The sequence below is a fragment of the Crocuta crocuta genome, unplaced genomic scaffold (assembly GCF_008692635.1).
Source record: "Crocuta crocuta isolate KB4526 unplaced genomic scaffold, BGI_CrCroc_1.0 scaffold190, whole genome shotgun sequence".
Lineage (NCBI taxonomy): Eukaryota > Metazoa > Chordata > Mammalia > Carnivora > Hyaenidae > Crocuta > Crocuta crocuta.
The window spans coordinates 3,497,350-3,514,772 of NW_027527955.1; the positions used below are offsets into that span (position 1 = coordinate 3,497,350).

Consider the following 17,423-nt stretch of genomic DNA (forward strand, 5'->3'; position numbering starts at 1 on the left):
CTTAAGTCTAAAATGAGTTTCTTTAGACAGCATATAGATGGATCTTATTTTTTTATCCATTCTTATACACTATGTCTTTTGATTGAGGGCATTTAGCCCGTTTACATTTAGAGTTACTATTAAAAGATATGGATTTAGTGTCATTGGTACCTGTAATTTTCAGGCTTGTGGTGATGCGTTTGGTCCTTTGTAGTCTTTGCAGTGTTCCACTCATAGAGGCCCCCTTAGGGTCTCTTGGAGGGCTGGTTTAGTGGTCATGAATTCCTTCAGTTTTTATTTGCCTGGGAAAGTCTTTATTTCTCTTTATATTCTGAATGACAGTCTTCCTGAATAAAGGATCCTTGCCTGCACATTTTTCCTATTCAGCACATTGAGTATTTCCTGCCACTCCCTTCTGGCCTGCCAAGTTTCAGTGGACAGGTCTGCTACTACCCTTATGTGTCTACCCTTGTAGGTTAAGGCCCATTTGTCCCTAGTTGCTTTCAGAATTCTCTATCTTTGTATTTTGCTGGTTTCACTGTGATATGCCATGGCAAAGACCTTTTCTTGTTGAAGCTGAGGGGAGTTGTGTGCCTCCTGGATTTGGATGTCTGCTTCCTTCCCCAGAGTAGGAACGTTGTCAGCTATAAGTTGTTCATGTAAACCTTCTGCCTCTTTCTCTCTCTCTTCTTCTTGTGGAACTCCTGTGATATGGATATTATTACATTTCATTGAGTCACTTAGTTCTCTAATTCTCCCCTCATTGTCTAGTATTTTCTTATCTCTTTTTTTCTCGGCTTTGCCATTTTCCATAATTTTATCTTCTATGTCACTTATTTTCCTCTTTGCTTCCTCTGTCCTTGCTGTCACTGCATCTACTTTGTTTTGCACCTCATTTATAGCATTTTCTTAATTCATGACATTTCTTAGTTCCTTGATCTTTGTAGCAATAGATTCTCTGCTGTCTTCTATGCTTTTTTCAAGCCCAGTTATTAATCGTATGACAATTTTTCTAAATTATTGATCAGATATTTTATTAATATCTGTTTTGAGCAGTTCTCTGGCTGTCATTTCTTCCTGCAGTTTCTTTTGAGGACAATTCTTCCATTTAATCATTTTGACTAGTTTTCTGTCTCTTAATGTGTTTTAAAAGCTTTTACATGTCCTGCACTGGTGAGCACTACTGTATTGGAAAGGGGTCATACATTGTTTAGGGCCTGGCCCTTCAGGAGGTGTTTTGGTGTGTGTTTTGTGCTGTCTGTTGTTGCTTTATCTCCCTACTTGTAGTGGTGGTTTGGACCTTCTACCAAGTGTGCTTTGATTTTTTTTCTTTGAAGAAAACCTGAAAAAAAAATTTAAAAAGGTGTTGGTGGTGGAAGAAGCCTTATACAAAGAGAAATGATAAGGGTAGGGAAAAAGAAAGGAAAAAAAATTACCAGAGAATCACAGAAACTATATGGCTTAATTGAGAGAGAGAGAGAGAGAGAGACAGAGACAGGAAAATAAATAAGGAGGAGATAGAGAGGAAGTATAAAAAGAATAGATCAAAATGTCTGCTTAAATGAACCAACAACTAGGATAGAAAAGGTAAGGAATAAGAGGAAGAAAAGGAAGGAGAAAAAAATATATGAAATCAGAAGTGACCAAGGATCAAATCGGAAAATGCCAAACTGCTAGACCGATATCGGTGCCTTGGAGCTAGTGGCTGCCCTGGTCTAGAGGAAGGGCCATCTGGTCCAGTCATTTTTTTTCTTGCTCTGGTAATACTCCGTTACCAGTCACAGAGGGGCATGGTTTGGTATAGGTGGGTACAGCCTCCACTGGGGTCTGCTTTCTGTTTCCTGAAGTCCTGCCTTTTTGGTGATGGGGAGAAAAATGGTGATACCACAGTCTCTCCTACCCGGACCAGATGACCCAAACCACTTTGTTGAGGCTGTTCTCACAGTGCTGTGTGGGTGCGAGTGGGCAGTTTATCCCATTCCACAATCTTCTGCACCTCCCAGGTGGTTGGCTGGGATTCATACCTGCCCTGAATTTAAAGGATCATGTTCCAGTGCCCCAGTTTCAGTGTAGTGCCACTCTGCCCAGCCCGCAGACAGAGGGCCTCTGGCTGGTGGGTGCCTACAGATCTTTTGTCCTTGGAGCTTCTATATACCTTCCTGCCACTGCATTCAAGGGAGATGACTGCTCTCTCTGACCTCCCTGTAAGCTAGCTACTCAGCCCAGGGCTCGCTCCTCCAGCCAGGGAGGGAGGAGGGAACGTCGGGTCCCCCCTGCTTTTCCACCATGTTGACTCCTCTGAAATGAGACTTTTTTAAAAAAAATCCTTTTTTTATTCTTTAGTACAAGAAGGACTGAAATATAATCTTTATTTTAAACCAGAACATATTTTAAGCCCAACTGTTGCCTCTAGATTGGGAAGTTTGAATCTGTGAGTTATATAAACATTACATTTTGAAACTTTGGGGTGGCAGATAAAGCTCTACATTCCATTTGATTGAGAAAGCAAGGGCTGATCACAGATACTGCAATGTGTTAGCTTATTTCTAATATCAAAATGTATAAATGTACTTACATTTAAAAGACAAAAAGTACCATCAATCCTTAGCTATTTACATACAAATTTTCATTTATTCATGTTGCTCTTCCCTTGGGATGTGCCTAATTAGTGGATTGCATCCAGGTTTCAGTAAGGAAGGCTCTGTGGATACTAGTTTAGAAGTAGAAAAATGGGCTGAATTTGGCCTGACATGTTTGGTCTGCACAGTGTTTTTAAATATGTGCATTAAGTCACAAATTAGATGATTTTATATATTTATGTAAAAGTCCAGAATTCATGTTTCTTTTGGAAAACATTGAAGAAATGTCTATATAGTACAATAATTGACTTGAGTTGAGCATTGAGGAGTACTTCTAGACAGGACATGTACTTCTGTAGTCTCACGAAATCCCCACCTGGCCTGTTTCATTTGTGTGTGTTGTATCTGTTCGCCTCCTGTCAGAATGTGAGTTCGGAACATTTGGTTTAATCTTACTATAACAGTAATCAATGGAGCCACATTGGCTAAATGATATCTTTGACACTAAATAAAGGCATAGAGATAATTAGTGGTAGAGCCTGGATTATAATCCAGGTCACTTAAATATTAATCCATTGATACTGGTACCACCCATTCAAGATCTTAATTTTTCTAACATTCAGTTTTCATGGTTAAGTTGAAAATATTAGTAATACTGATATCACGTAATTGTTGCAAAGGTTAAATATTACTTGTCATTGTCAGGCTTATATCTGTAGAGAAATTTTAAATATTTCTACCAATACTTTTCTTATTACAGCTAGTACATCTTTATTATTTCTGTATATAAAGTGTATATACAGAACATGTATATACACATTTTAATGAACTTTTCATCTGGGTTTAACATGACTTGCTGATGCTTTTATAGAGTGGTATTGCTATTCAATATGTTGATATACTTTTTACAGAAAAGACATCAATATTTCTACACATAAACATTTTTCATAGTCTTAAATGATAATCATTTTTCTGAGTAATTGATATTACAAGTACTGTTTACTCATGTAAATACTTGTGAGTGTGTTAACAAGAAAAATTAAATTTATGTCATGAAGTATAAAATCAAACCCCTTTTATATTTAATAACATCTGAAGGTACAGTTTTTTTCTAATAAAATTATTTTGTAAATAGTCAAAAAACAATAAAAATGAGAATATGAAGATCTGAGTGTGTTTATTAGCGTGATGAATAAAATTTAACTCATAGAAGTGAAGTGAGCTAGCACATGGGAGGGTCAAAACATTTGTTTGTTATCTTAAATATTTCTGTGCTTTAAAACTTTAGAGTTTTATTATGTTACATTTAAAAAGATAATTTAATTTAGTTTTATTTTTTCAGAGTACCTTCAAATTTAAATCTGAGAGTGACATTCATTTGGCAGAACATCATAAACAGGTTCTGTATGATGGGAAACTTGCAAGTAGTATTGCATTTACATATAATGCTAAGGCCACTGATGCACAGCTATGCCTGGAATCATCACCAAAGGAAAATGCATCAATTTTTGTGCATTCCCCACATGCCCTAATGCTCCAGGTAGGTGGATAGTAGCTTAGTTTCCATATTCTCACTGAGCATTGATGCATTTTACATATTAAACATTGCCCATCTATAGGTCTACAGTTGCTATTTATTTTTCTTTTTTCTTTTCTAGTTCTTTGAATGACATTTTTGCCTTCTACCTTGTTTTCTTATTTTAATCTTTTTCACAGTATACTTTACCTTGGACTAGTTGGTCTCCATAGTAGGGAATCTGTTATTTCTGTAACCTTATCTGTTACATATCTTCTGAAAAAAAAAAAATCGTTTGATTAGCTGAACAGATAGTTGTTAGGCACAAAAATATACTTTGCTTAAAAAATGTACTAATATAACTCCCCCACATAAAAATTACTTGAATGCCTTTAAATCTACTGGTAGATTCTTATTCTAAATTATTTTTCCATTTATGCCTTCATATTTTCAGTATAAAAAGTCAACTTAAGATTCAAATTTAAAGTGGTTGTTGGCAAAGATATTTGAAGTTTTTATTTTATATGTGTATCAAAATTATATATTGGAGGGTTTTAAAATGTGAATATTTTTGAAATTCTTTTTACAAAGGTATTTTGAACAAGGAAATAATGATAACTTTATGCATCAGAAATTTAATAAACATTTTTGTTTCTGAACATAGGATGTGAAAGCTATAGTAACACATTCAATTCATAGTGCAATTCATTCCATTGGAGGGATTCAAGTACTTTTTCCACTTTTTGCCCAACTGGACAATCGGCAGCTCAATGACAGTCAAGTGGAGACAACTGTCTGGTAAGTTTTCTTTGAATGTGTACTGTCTACACACTTAGATAATGCCTGGCATACTTGGTGCTGTGTAAATGTGGCATAAAATTTGGTTTTTATCCCTGAAGGCCTAATAAAAGTTCCTTTAGGACTAAGGCAGATACATATTTACACAGTATTAAAACTTCACACAATCATAAAGGAAGGACTTCCTTGAAAATAAATCAAAACTTCTTACCAGATGTAGCATAGTGATTATAATACAAGTTGAGGGAAAAATGTTACTCCCAACCTTATCCTTTGGAAATGCTTATGGTTTGGATCATCTGTGAAATCCTGTCAGCTTAAACAAAATTACTAGGGTAAAGTTTATTCTGAAAAATGCTGTTTGATAGCAAGTATATGACTTACATATGAGTATTATTTTATTAATGATATTATCACAAGAACAGCATAATTTTAAAAAATGTTAGCTTTCCTATAAATACAGTTCCTGTATGAAAATCCAGATCTCCACAGAGGTATATCTGCATTTATATGATAATTGTTAGTTTCTGATTAGGTTGGTTTTATGTGTAATTTTTATAGTTTCCTTCCTTTTTATTAAACATACTTCATGCATCAGATGCTGATTTAATTTTATATCTTAAAATCATTTATGTAAGAAGTTAAATGCAAGTTTTAATAATGATTTTTACTGTGTACATTGCTATGTTTGGAGAATTTAAAGAGAAAATTGTATAGGTAAACATTCATTTTTACTCCAGAAGATTGCTTCCCTAGTATGTACACATATACATGAAATTCTTCCAATTTTGAAATGTTAGAAAACCTAGTGAATGAAGCAAAGATGGGAAAAATTTCAAGTCCATTGAAGTGTAACATGATTTTCTCATATTTGTTATCTAAATAAGTTATTAACAAGATTCTATTTTAATATTTCTAATAATATTGTCCCTGTGTTAAGACCATCTTTATGTAAACTATCAATATGAGTATAAATGTGACCCGTACATTTACAACATTCAGCTCCACGGGTCATGCCTTCTTCAGTATCAGTGTAAAGGTTGAAGTCGTGAAGTAAAAAGCTTTGAAGTAAAAAGGAATCCTGAGATCATGCCCTGCTGTGATACTGCTCTGCTGTGAGATCTTAAATAATTCCATTGGGAGGCATATCAGCCTACTGGAAAAATAAAACTTTAAATTTCCATCCTGGATCTAAATGCAAAATGTTTTGCTCTTTATCATCTAAGTGAACTAATATACATTGTAATCAGTATTAAAAACTTAGTGCTATGAAAAGAAATTGGCAGAGGAAGTAGCCAGTAGAAGATTCCCATGTGTAATTTTAATATTCCTTATGAATTAATATTGTCCATAATTATTTTAATCTGAAATGGAATTTGTTGCTTTGTGAAGAATTAGAAAGATTATGTAGTTTGAAATGTTACAACTAAAACTATCACAATAATTCATGTCTACATGAATAGCTATTAAAAAATCTTAGTGCTAAAATCGTATTTTAACAGGTTATCTGGTCCATTCATCCAAGGCACATGGTTGTTTTTCATTGCCTGTCTTCAAAATTCATTTTGATGTTTACACTGTATTTTGGTATTTTAAACTGTATTTATTTCATCATGGAGATAGACAATGTAAGCGGTCAGCATTCTGATTGTCATTTTTATTTGTTTTTAGTTCTTTTCTATCATTCATCTTAATATTCCTCTGTAATAAATAACTTAAACTTTTGCAATGATATATATGTTCCTAGTTTAAATCGAACAGAAAACATATAATAATAAAAGTATCACTATCTTCTTTAGTAATAATACATATCCAATTCCAAGCTACCCTGCAGTTAATTCAGTTATGTGCTATTTTGAATTCTTAATCTAATACTTTTACATGAATTGTGTCCAAGCCCTTGATGTTTGAGGTTGGCTCTTTTGTGGATAATTGTGTCTATCAGCAATATAGTCCTTTGTTCTTTAAAATTTGGAGCACTATAGATAAGTGTGCACATCAGTGATACAGTCTTTCTGTTAAAGGCAAGTTGTTAAATGGGACTTTTCCCTCTACTTGAAGAACACAGTTTCTTAGCTGTAGGTCAAGGGTCGGTAGAATTTCTTGTTTTCTGACTATATCCTAAATTCATATAGATGACTGAGACCTTGAAATAGGATATATCATCTTATTTTTAGTTATTATTAAATTGTTCTAGATCAATGAGAATCTATTTGAAGTTTTTAAATTTCCAGAGAAAACTAGAGACTCTCTTTTTTGAAAATCAGTTTGCATAATAAATATATGCTAACAATTGTAATATTATCTAATTCTTAATTACTTTATGAAACAATTGAGCTAAGCTATAAAGTCAGTTACTTCTCTGTCTTCTGTGTTTCAAGCTAAAGTATTTAGTTTCCGTGTACTTTCCTCAACTCAGTAGTAGTCCATTTTTAGGAAACCTTGTATTGTTTGGACAAGCTTTACCTCTGTTGGTACTATTATACTGTCCTTACAAATCTTGAAGAGTTTTATTCTATATAGGAGGCTTTGTATTAAAATAATTTATTGAAATAATGATCTTATATTCTGGAGCCTTTAAAGGTAGACTTTGAGAGAATTTTTGTGGCTTTGTTTTATCATGAAGGTTATGTATTATAGTTGTTACATGTATGGACTTTAAAGTCAGACAGACTTGGGTTCACATGCTGAGTTTACTGTATGATTAGTGCACCTTTGAATATGTTGTTAACTATTTTGGGCTTCAGCTTCCACCATTATAAAATTGCATTAACAATAGCTCATTGGATTCTTTAGATTAAGTGTGATAAAATATATACATGAAGATAATAAACACTCAGTACATGCTGGATTTTGTTATTGTTATGACAGTGAGCTAGGTGATTTATAAGATTATCTCTAATACTACAGTTTTATATTTTTAAAAAATACATATTTTTAATCTTGGACATTGGTTGTCATAAACAGGCTGTATTACTTTATATTTGAACTTCTTTTTACCAATGACAGTATTTACAATAGAGAATTGCTTAAGTAATGAAGTAGGACTTATATTTTGAACTTCAGTTGTAATGATGAAAACTGGTTTTCTATTCATTTTCCAGATATAGTGGCTTAAAATAGAGGATATGTTAACTCAAGTTTTGAAGCCAACACCAAGTCAAAAGAGTCTGGAAGGGTTTAAGATGATTTTTCTTTAACTGGTTTTGGAATTTTGTATAACTGCCCTTTTAGTGTTTAAATCTCTAGGAATAACACTTTCTATCGCCTTTTTTTTAACATGGTTGTTTTAGCTTTTATTATGGCACAAAAAAATTAACCAACAAAATGAGTAGATAATATTCAATAGATAATAATTCAACAGTATTATTGAATTGAGTTAAATAGCTTGTGGCAACACAAACAGTATTTTTGATGTTACCTGTTTTTGAATAAGTAAATTAGGCCAATATGTAGTTACGATTGTGATTTCATTCTAGTCATAATGATTCTCAAGCACTGTGATCACCTTGATTAATTCTGTCAAGTGATCAAAGCTATTTGGCTTTTTTGTCATTTCTCAGGAACTAATACTATTTTATATTGGATGCGTCATTCTTAGTCCAGTGAATATTGAAAACAATGACTAATTTCCATTCATTAGACATTTAATAGTCAATAACTAAAAGAATGAACAAATGATTAATAAATTATTTCAGGAAAGTGTAACTCCAATCTTGAAGTAATCGTATTTTAAAATTTTACATCTAAGAATGACTCAGTACATTAGAAATTACATTTTCCTTTGATTGGATAATCAGATACATTGACTGTAAATGACATTCTTTCTCATTTGGCTCACACTCCTTTTTTTAAGAACATATGTCATTAAATTCTGTAGGTGATATAAAACAAATCTTCCTTATTGTTTGTGTGGGAAGAATTTGCTTCGGAAAAATGTTTTCTAGTGCAGGGTATAAATAGACTTTTGTATAGCAAGCAATTAAAAATAAACTAAGGAAGAAATTCTCATTAGAGACTGTGATGCAATAAGCAGGACTTCCTTTGGCATTTGACAGATTAAGACTCAAACCAGTGTTCTCTTATGTACTATCTGATTTTAAGTGATGGGGTTGAGGGGTGTGTAGTACTAGTTGTACATGGCATTTACTGTGTACTTACTATGTGCCAGTCGCTGTAACTGTATTATCTCATTTACTACTGTTCTAGTGATGAGGGAGAGAAAAACCGAGTAAATTCCTCAAGGCATAAGCCTTAAGTGGCAGATTAAAACCAGGATCCCAATCCTGAAAGCCTGACTCCAGAGCCCTCCTCTAAACCAATGTGGACAACTCTGGGAATCACTTTTGCCAGCTGTGGAATGATTTTAATAATGCCAACTTTATCTGAGTATGAAGTAAATTAAAGTAAAATAGTGTATGTTGAAGTATCTACCATAGTATCTGGTACATAATAGGCATTGAATGTGTTCTCTATCTTTCCTCAGTAAATATTAGATCATCTATTGAAGTGATTTTTTTTTTTCAGTTTATTTTCAGATGAAAATATTTTTTTCGGAAAAGTGTTCTTTTTGTTTTTAGTTACGATATGAGCTGTTTTGGTAGACTGCTTGATGGAATATAATATATAAAAAAAAAAATTAGAGAATCCCATAAGGCATTTATGTCTGTGACCTATCAATAAGAATCTTTGTAATGTGAATGTTAAAGACTCATTAATTTATTTAGTGAACTTGAATGAAGTTTTGTTTTCTTAAAATATATCCTGCTCTTCAGTTCTTCTAATGATTATCTTGAATTTTATAGTCCCCTTAATAATTAAAAATTTCCCCTAATTAAAAATTTGATGTAAGTTCCTGATCAGCACTATTGTCATATGTAAATCAACAAAGTTGCCTGGAAATTGCAGTATTTCAGTGACCATTCCTCAACAGATTATTCCCTTACACTTTGAAGTGACATAAAAATCCTTTTTCTAACCATGTTTTCTGATGTTAAGTTCAGGGGAAGTTACCTATTATACAATGTCAAAATTATTTTACTACTTTTAACCCAATTAACAAAAAAATGAAATGTGATTGGTTTCAGTAGGCAAAATAAATGAAACACCAGTTTCTAATGATTTTCTCTCTTGTAAAGATAGAGTATATAGTGTTTTGGTTTCCAAGAGTACTTCAATATTTTAAAATATATTCCAACCAAAATATATTCCCTTTATATTTTTCAGAAAGGTTGTATGTCTATCACTCTTCGTATATATATTTGCTAGTTTGCCTTTTTTAGTTTACTAATGAAAAATTCTTTGAAGGAAAATAGACAAAGTGTATTTGAGTCAGTAATAATACTATTAGAGGAGAAAAAACGGATAATTAATGAGATTTAACTGAAGTACAATGGAATTTATATGAAATTTACTGTGAAAATTTTCAAGGAGTAAAAATAAAATACCGTAAGTATTCTGCCTGAAACATAGGGAAATTATAACTTAATGTTCAAATAGCTTCTTGTCAGACAAGTCCTTTTTACTCTGTGGAGTCTTTATAGGAGATATCTGATAATAAAACTTCTAGTACATGTAGCAATTTAATAAATTTGTCAGCTGTCAACAAGAAAGTATATTTTGTTTTATTCTAGATTTCTGACTTATGATTTATTGACTTTTCACATAAGCTTGTGTCTTAATAGTTCATTTTAAAGTGTTTTTTTTTTACAATGAGTGATTACTTTTTCACAATAATTCTTTCATGAAAAGTTTCTTTTAAATCTAGTGAAATCCATTTTTAATGCTCTGTTACTTCGTGCTATTTCAGTTTATAGCACATAATTTTCTCTGTAAAATGCAAGGCTTTTGCTCTATTGTTGACCAAAAAAAAAAAAAAAAAGATAATTGTTTTGTCAAAGGGATAACTACAAATTATTTGTTGCAGAAATTTTGGCAACATGAGCACATCTTTACTGAATTGTTGCCTTAATTTTCCTCTAGTTTGTACATCCACATCCTTTCTCCTTCGATATTTCAGTCAGTCTTGTAACAATCTCGTTATTTTTCACATGAAATAGCATTCATTTCTTTTATATTCTTTTTGAAAGAAAAATTGCTTTATTCATGTTGATTGTATGATAATCATAGAGTCTAAAACTACAATAAATATTATTTGCGTTTATAAGAAATATGGCCGTATCCTGGGCTGTTCACCTTTAGAAGCACAAATACTCTTTTTCTTTTTTTTTTTTTTTTTGAATGTTTATTTATATTGAGAAGGAGAGCTTGTGCATGACCAGGGGAAGGGCAGTGAGAGAGAGAGAGAGAGAGAGAGGGAGGGAGGGAGAGGATTGGATCCCACTCAGTGCAGAACCTGATAACAGGCTCAAACTCATGAACCATGAGATATGACCTGAGCTGAAATCAAGAGTCGGACCCTTAACTCACTCAGTTACCCAGGTGCCCCAGAAGCCCAGATTTTCTAATGAAAAGTGGGTATAATAAGATTCTTCTTGATGTTGAAGCTCTCTCTTTTCCCTTCCTCTTCCCTGGATGTGATGACCGTTCTGTCATATTTAAGAAAAGAATTTTTAATCCTTAAGGAAAGAATCTTTTCTTTTGAGTTGAATCTTTAAGAATTAATAAGTCATCATCAGGAGATTCTAGTCAACTTAGTATTATACTTTTATTTGCTTTTATTTTGTTTCTGTGTCCATGGTCTTATTACCTAGGCTGATAACTCCCAAAGCTTTTTTTCTAGCTATCTTCTATTTAGGCTCACATACCCAAACTATGTATTCAAACTCAACATGCCCTAAATAAAACTCCAAGTCTTCTTTGCACAATATTTATTACTTTTGAAATTCTTTTTAAATTTTAAAATCAAGAAGATACAGAGATTTCCCATACACTCTGTTCCCCCACACATTATATACCCTCTCCCATAATCAGCATCATTTATAAGAATGACACATCTTTTGACAAGGATGACTCTAAATTGTTTCAGTGTAATGACCCAAAGACTGCAGTTTATCTTAGAATTCACTTTTGGTGTTATACATTCTATGGGTTTGGGCAAAAGTATAATGGCAGTATATCCATATTTATAATACCATACCGAGTATTTTCACTTCCCTAAAAATTCTTTCTGCTCCATTTACTCATCCTCTTCCTTCTCACATCCACCCCTTGGAAACCACCGGTCTTTTCATTATCTTCAAAGTTTTTATCTTTTCTACAATGTCATAGTTGAACTCCTACAGTATGCAGCTTTTTTAGATCGTTTTCTTTCACTTAGTAGCATGCAATTAGGATCCTTTCATGTCTTTTCATGGCTTGATAGTTCGTATCTTTTTAGCCCTGAGCATATATATTCCTTTGCCTGTATGTACCACAGCTTATTTTTCCATTCACCTATTGAAGGACAATTGTTTCCAGATTTTGGCAATTATGACTAAAGCTGCTGTAAACATTGTGCAGGTTTTTAAATGGATATAAGTTTTCAGCTCCTTTGGATAGATATCAAGGAACATGATTGCTTGTTCATATGATGAAAGTATGTTTAGTTTTGTAAGAAACCTCTAAATTGTCTTCCGAAGTGGACATACCGTTGTGTCCACCAGCAATGCATGAGAGTTCCTGTTGCTCCATAGCCTCAGTGGCATTTGGTGTCGTCAGTGTTCTGGAATTTTGCTATTTTAGTAGGTATGTAGTGGTACCTCGTTGTTGTTTCAGTTTGCATTTACCTGATGACATGATGTGAAGCATCTTTCTATATCCTCATTTGTCGTCTGTATATCTACTTGTTCCCTTCCCCTTCCCTCTCCCCTTCCCCTTCCCCTTTCCCTTTCTTCTTTCTCATTTAGCAAGGACTTCCAGTATGATGTGGAAAAGAAGTAGTGAGATGGGACATTTGCCTTGTGTCTCATCTTAGTGGGAAAGCTTTGAGTTTTTCATCATTAAGTATGATGTTAGCTGTAGGTTTAAAAAAAATTAATGTTTATTTATTTTTGAGAGAGAGTCAGAGTATGAGCAGGGGAGGGGCAGAGAGTGAGGGAGACACAGAATCTGAAACAGGCTCCAGCCTGTGAGCTGTCAGCACAGAGCTCCATCTAGGGCTCGAACTCATGAACTGTGAAATCATGACCTGTGCTTACGTTGGACTCAACCAACTGAGCCACCCAGAAGTCCCTTAGTTTTAGGTTTTTCTATAGATAGTCTTTATCAAGTTGAAACAGTTCCTAATTTACTAAGAGGTTTTATCATGAATCATTATTTGATTATGTCAGATGCTTTTTGATATGAACATGTCATTTTTGTTTTTGTCCTGTTGATGTGACAGATTATATTAATTGATATTTGAATCTCGAAGTAGCCTTGCATACGTTGGATAGATCCCACTTGGATGTGGAAATTCTTTTTGTTTGCATAATTTGTTGTATAATTCTTTTTTACTTTGTTGGATATAATTTGCTAATATATGGTTGAGGATATTTGGATATATGTTCATGGGAGATATTGGTCTGTAATTTTCTTAAATTATCTCTGTCTGGTTTTGGTATTAGAGTGATGTTTAGAAAGTAGTTCCTCTGCTTCACCTCTTAGAAAGACATTCTAGACAATTGGTATACTTTCTTCCCATTTAGAGTGTTTGGTAGAATTCACTAGTGAACCCATTTGAGCCTGATGCTTTCTGTTTTGGAAAATTGTTAATTACTGTGTCAATTTCTTTAGGAGATAGAGGTTTGTTCAGACTGTCTATTTCTTTCTGTGTGAACTTTGACACCTTGTGCCTTTCAAATACCTGGTCCTTTTCATTAGGTTATCAAATCTATGGGCGTAGAACTGTTCCTCGTATTCCTTTTTATCCTTTTAATTTCCATAGGCTCTGTAGTTACATCCCTTCTTTCATTTCTGATATTAGTATTTTCTGTCCTCTCTTTTTTTATTAGACTGGCTAGAGGTTTATCAGTTTTATTGATGTTTTCAAAGAACTAGCCTTTTGTTCCATTGATTTTCTATTTTGATTTCCTCTTTTTAATTGCTTTCATTTGTACTCTCATTCTTGTTATTTCTTTTTTTGTGCTTGCTTTGGATTTAATTTACTCTCCTTTTTCTTGTTTCCTAAGGTGGAAATGTAGATTATTATTTTAGGTTTTTCCTTTTTTTATATAGGTGCATAATAGAGGATTCAGCACATAATTCCAGTGTGTAGAGGGGTGGTTCCCTTTACCACTGCCACACCAAACGATTCTCTGTAACACTAGCTGATCATCCTATAATTTAATTCACTTCTAATACTATCTACTAGGAGATAGTATTGTATGTGTGTGTGTGTGTGTGTCAGATGACACACATTAAGGACCTTGTCATAGAAGAATGCTGCTCTGAATTCAGATACCAGTCACAAGCCCAGATTATCGCCTGTGCTTCTGACCAATTGACTATAGATTGAGGGTTCAAACAGCCCCCTCCTTGGACTTCTGGTGCCAGTCAGAAGTCTGGGTTTTTACCTGGACAGACTATCAATCAGAGGTTCCTACTATCACCTCTTTTGGTTTAATTAATTTGCTAGAGTGTCTCGCAGAGCTCAGGGAAACATTTTACTTACTGGATTGCTGGTTTATTATAAAAAGTTATGATAAAAGATAGAGATGAACATTTCGATGAACACCCAGATGGAAGAAATGCATAGGGCAGCACATGGGGAAAGGGCACAGAGCTCCCATGTCCTCTGCAGGCGCTCCACACAGCATCTCTAGACGCTCACAGACCAGCTCTTCAGATCCTCTCCTTTTGGGATTCAGTCACTGGCCATTGGTGACTGAGCTCAGTCTCCAGTTTCTTTCCCTTCTCTGGAAGACAGAACTAGGAAGGTGGGACTAAAACTTCCAACCTTCTAATACTTGATTGGCTTCCCTGGCAACTGGTTCCCATCCCTAGGTGAGTACTCAGAATAATCTCATTAACATGACAGAAGACATCTTTCTCACTCTCATCTCTTAGGAAATTTCAGGGGTTTTAGGAGCTTTGTGCCAGAAACAAGGATGAAGACCAAATATATATGTTTTTATTATAGATCGCAGTATCACAGCATTCGGCGCTGTAAATTTTGTTGTAAGCATTGCTTTCATTTCATTCCGTAAGTTTTGCTATGTTGTGTTTTCATTTTAATTTCATTCAAAATAGTTTTAGTATCTCTTGAGATTCTTCAATTCATGTTATTTGTAAGTGTGCATTAAATCTCCAGGTGTTAAGGGATTTTCCAGTTATCTTCTTTTATTGATTTCTAATTATTCTATTGTGATCTGAGAGAAGACATTGTATTATTTTTATTCACTTACATTTGTAAGATGTGATTTATGGCCCCAAAATGTGATCTATCTTAGTGAATGTTCCATGAGAGAAATATGTGTTCATTTGTTGTTGGATAAAGTTGTGTATAGATATCAGTTCTCTCCAGTTATTTGTTGGTGTTGTTGAGTTCAATTATGGTTTGATTTCCTGCCTGCTGCATTTGTCTGTTTGTGAGAGAGGGAAGGGTGTTGAAGTCTCCAGGTGTAATAGTGGATTCATCTGTTTCTCCTTGTAGTTTCAGTGGTATTTGCCTCACATAGTTTGATACTTTTTTGTTAGGTGTATGCACTTTAAGAAATGTTACGTCTTACTGGAAAATTGACCCCTTTACCATTATATAGTACCTTCTTAATTAATATCTGATAACTTTCCTTCCTTCGAAAACTGCCCTTTCTGAAATTAATGTAAGTACTTCTGTTTTGCTTTGATTGTTGTTAGCATGGTATATTTTTAATCTGTGTCTTTTACTTTTAATCTGTGTCTTTATATTAAACTGGTTTCTTGTAGACAGCACATAGGTGGGTTACGTTTTTCACCTCATTCTGACAGTTTCTGTGTTAAATGATGCATTTAGACATTGGCATTCAAATTAATTATTGATATGGTTGTATTAATATCTACTATATTTTTTACTGTTTTAGATTTGTTTTGTTCTTTGTTACAGTTTTTGTCTTTTAATTTTATTCTGCCTTTTTCAATTTTGATTAAGCATTTTTTATACTTCCATTTTCTCTCTTTTCTTAGATATCAGTTTTACTTACATTTTTACCCTTTTTAATGGTTGTGATAGAGTTTGCAACTAATTTAACTCTACTCTCAAATAAGACTTTACTACTTCATAGGTGGTGTGTGTACTTCATAACAACATAATAATCACCATTCCTTCTTCTTATCCTTGGTATCATTGCTGTCATTAACTTTATATGTCATTGATTTCATATAGAAGCACACATAAGCATATATATTCATATTCATGCAAAATGAATATACATAAGCATACATAATGAACTGCAGTGTCAATGTTATTATTTTGAAAACTGTTATGTATTAGATCAATTTAGAATAAAAAAATCAAACTTTTTATTTTACCTTCACTAATCCTTGTTTAGTGCTCTTGCTTTCTTTATATAGATTCAAGTTTCTGACCTATATTATTTTCCTTCTTTCTAAAGAATTTTTGTTAACAGTTTTTGGTGGCAGTAGACTGGCAACAGATTTTCTCAATTTTTGTTTGTCTGAGAAAGTCTTTATTTTTCATTCACTTTTGAAGGATAATTTTTCAGGTTAGAGACCTTGAGTTTGCTGTTTTGTTTCTTGTGTTTGGTTTTTTTTCCACTTACCACTTTAAATTTTTACTCCATTCTCTTCTTGCTTGCATGGTTTCTGAAGAGAAGTCAGACGTAATTCTTACCTGATTTTGACTATTAATACTATATTTTTCCCATTGGCTTCTTCTAGGAGTTTTTAGATATGTTTGATTTTCTATAATTTGAAAATGATATGCCTAGATATAGTTTATTTTAGCATTCATCTTAATTGGTGTTCTCTGAGCTTTCTGGATCTATTTCTGACACAAATTTGGGGGAAATTCTTAATCATTATTCTTTTAAATATTTTTTTCTGTTCTTTTGTAGCTTTCTTCTTCTTCTGATATTCCCAGTGGGTATGTTACACATTTTCTAGTTGTCCCACAGTCTTTGGTATTCTTTTTTTTTTTTTTCTCAGTTTTTGTTCCTTTTGGTTTGGGTTTTTAAGGAATCTATTGATACATACTCGAGTTTACAGATTCTTTCCTCAGCTGTATTCAGTCTACTAATATTCCCATCAAACTTGTTTTTCATTTCTTTCACAGTATTTTTTATTGCTATCATTTCTTTTTGGTTGCTTGTTAGGAATTCCATCTCTGCTTACATTGCCAATTTTTTCTTCTGTGATGTCTCTTTTATCCAATAGAGCCCTTATCATGAGGGCTTAGCATAATTTTTTTTTTTTTTTGATAGTCAGATACTATGTACTTGGTAAAAGCAACTTCTGTAAATAGGCCTTTAGTAATGTGGAAGTGAAGTGTGGAGGAGAGAAAGTGTCCTTAATCCCATGATTAGGTATTAGTCTTTTAGTCAGCCCGTGCCTCTGGACTGTGAATTTCACTGTTTCTCAGGCTTTATTTGTTTGTTTTGTTTTGTTTGTTTTCTTCAATGCCTCTAACTAGGAAA

General features: G+C 33.3%; 1 protein-coding gene across 1 annotated transcript in view; it reads left to right on the plus strand.

Annotated features, from left to right (window-relative positions):
• NBEA (neurobeachin) overlaps positions 1 to 17,423 on the plus strand; it is a 685,485-nt gene that overhangs the window by 110,330 nt on the left and 557,732 nt on the right. Inside the window, exons 9-10 of the mRNA XM_077752635.1 lie at positions 3,901 to 4,098; positions 4,739 to 4,872. Of these exons, the coding sequence (XP_077608761.1) occupies positions 3,901 to 4,098; positions 4,739 to 4,872 (332 nt within the window). The remainder of the gene's footprint in view (positions 1 to 3,900; positions 4,099 to 4,738; positions 4,873 to 17,423) is intronic.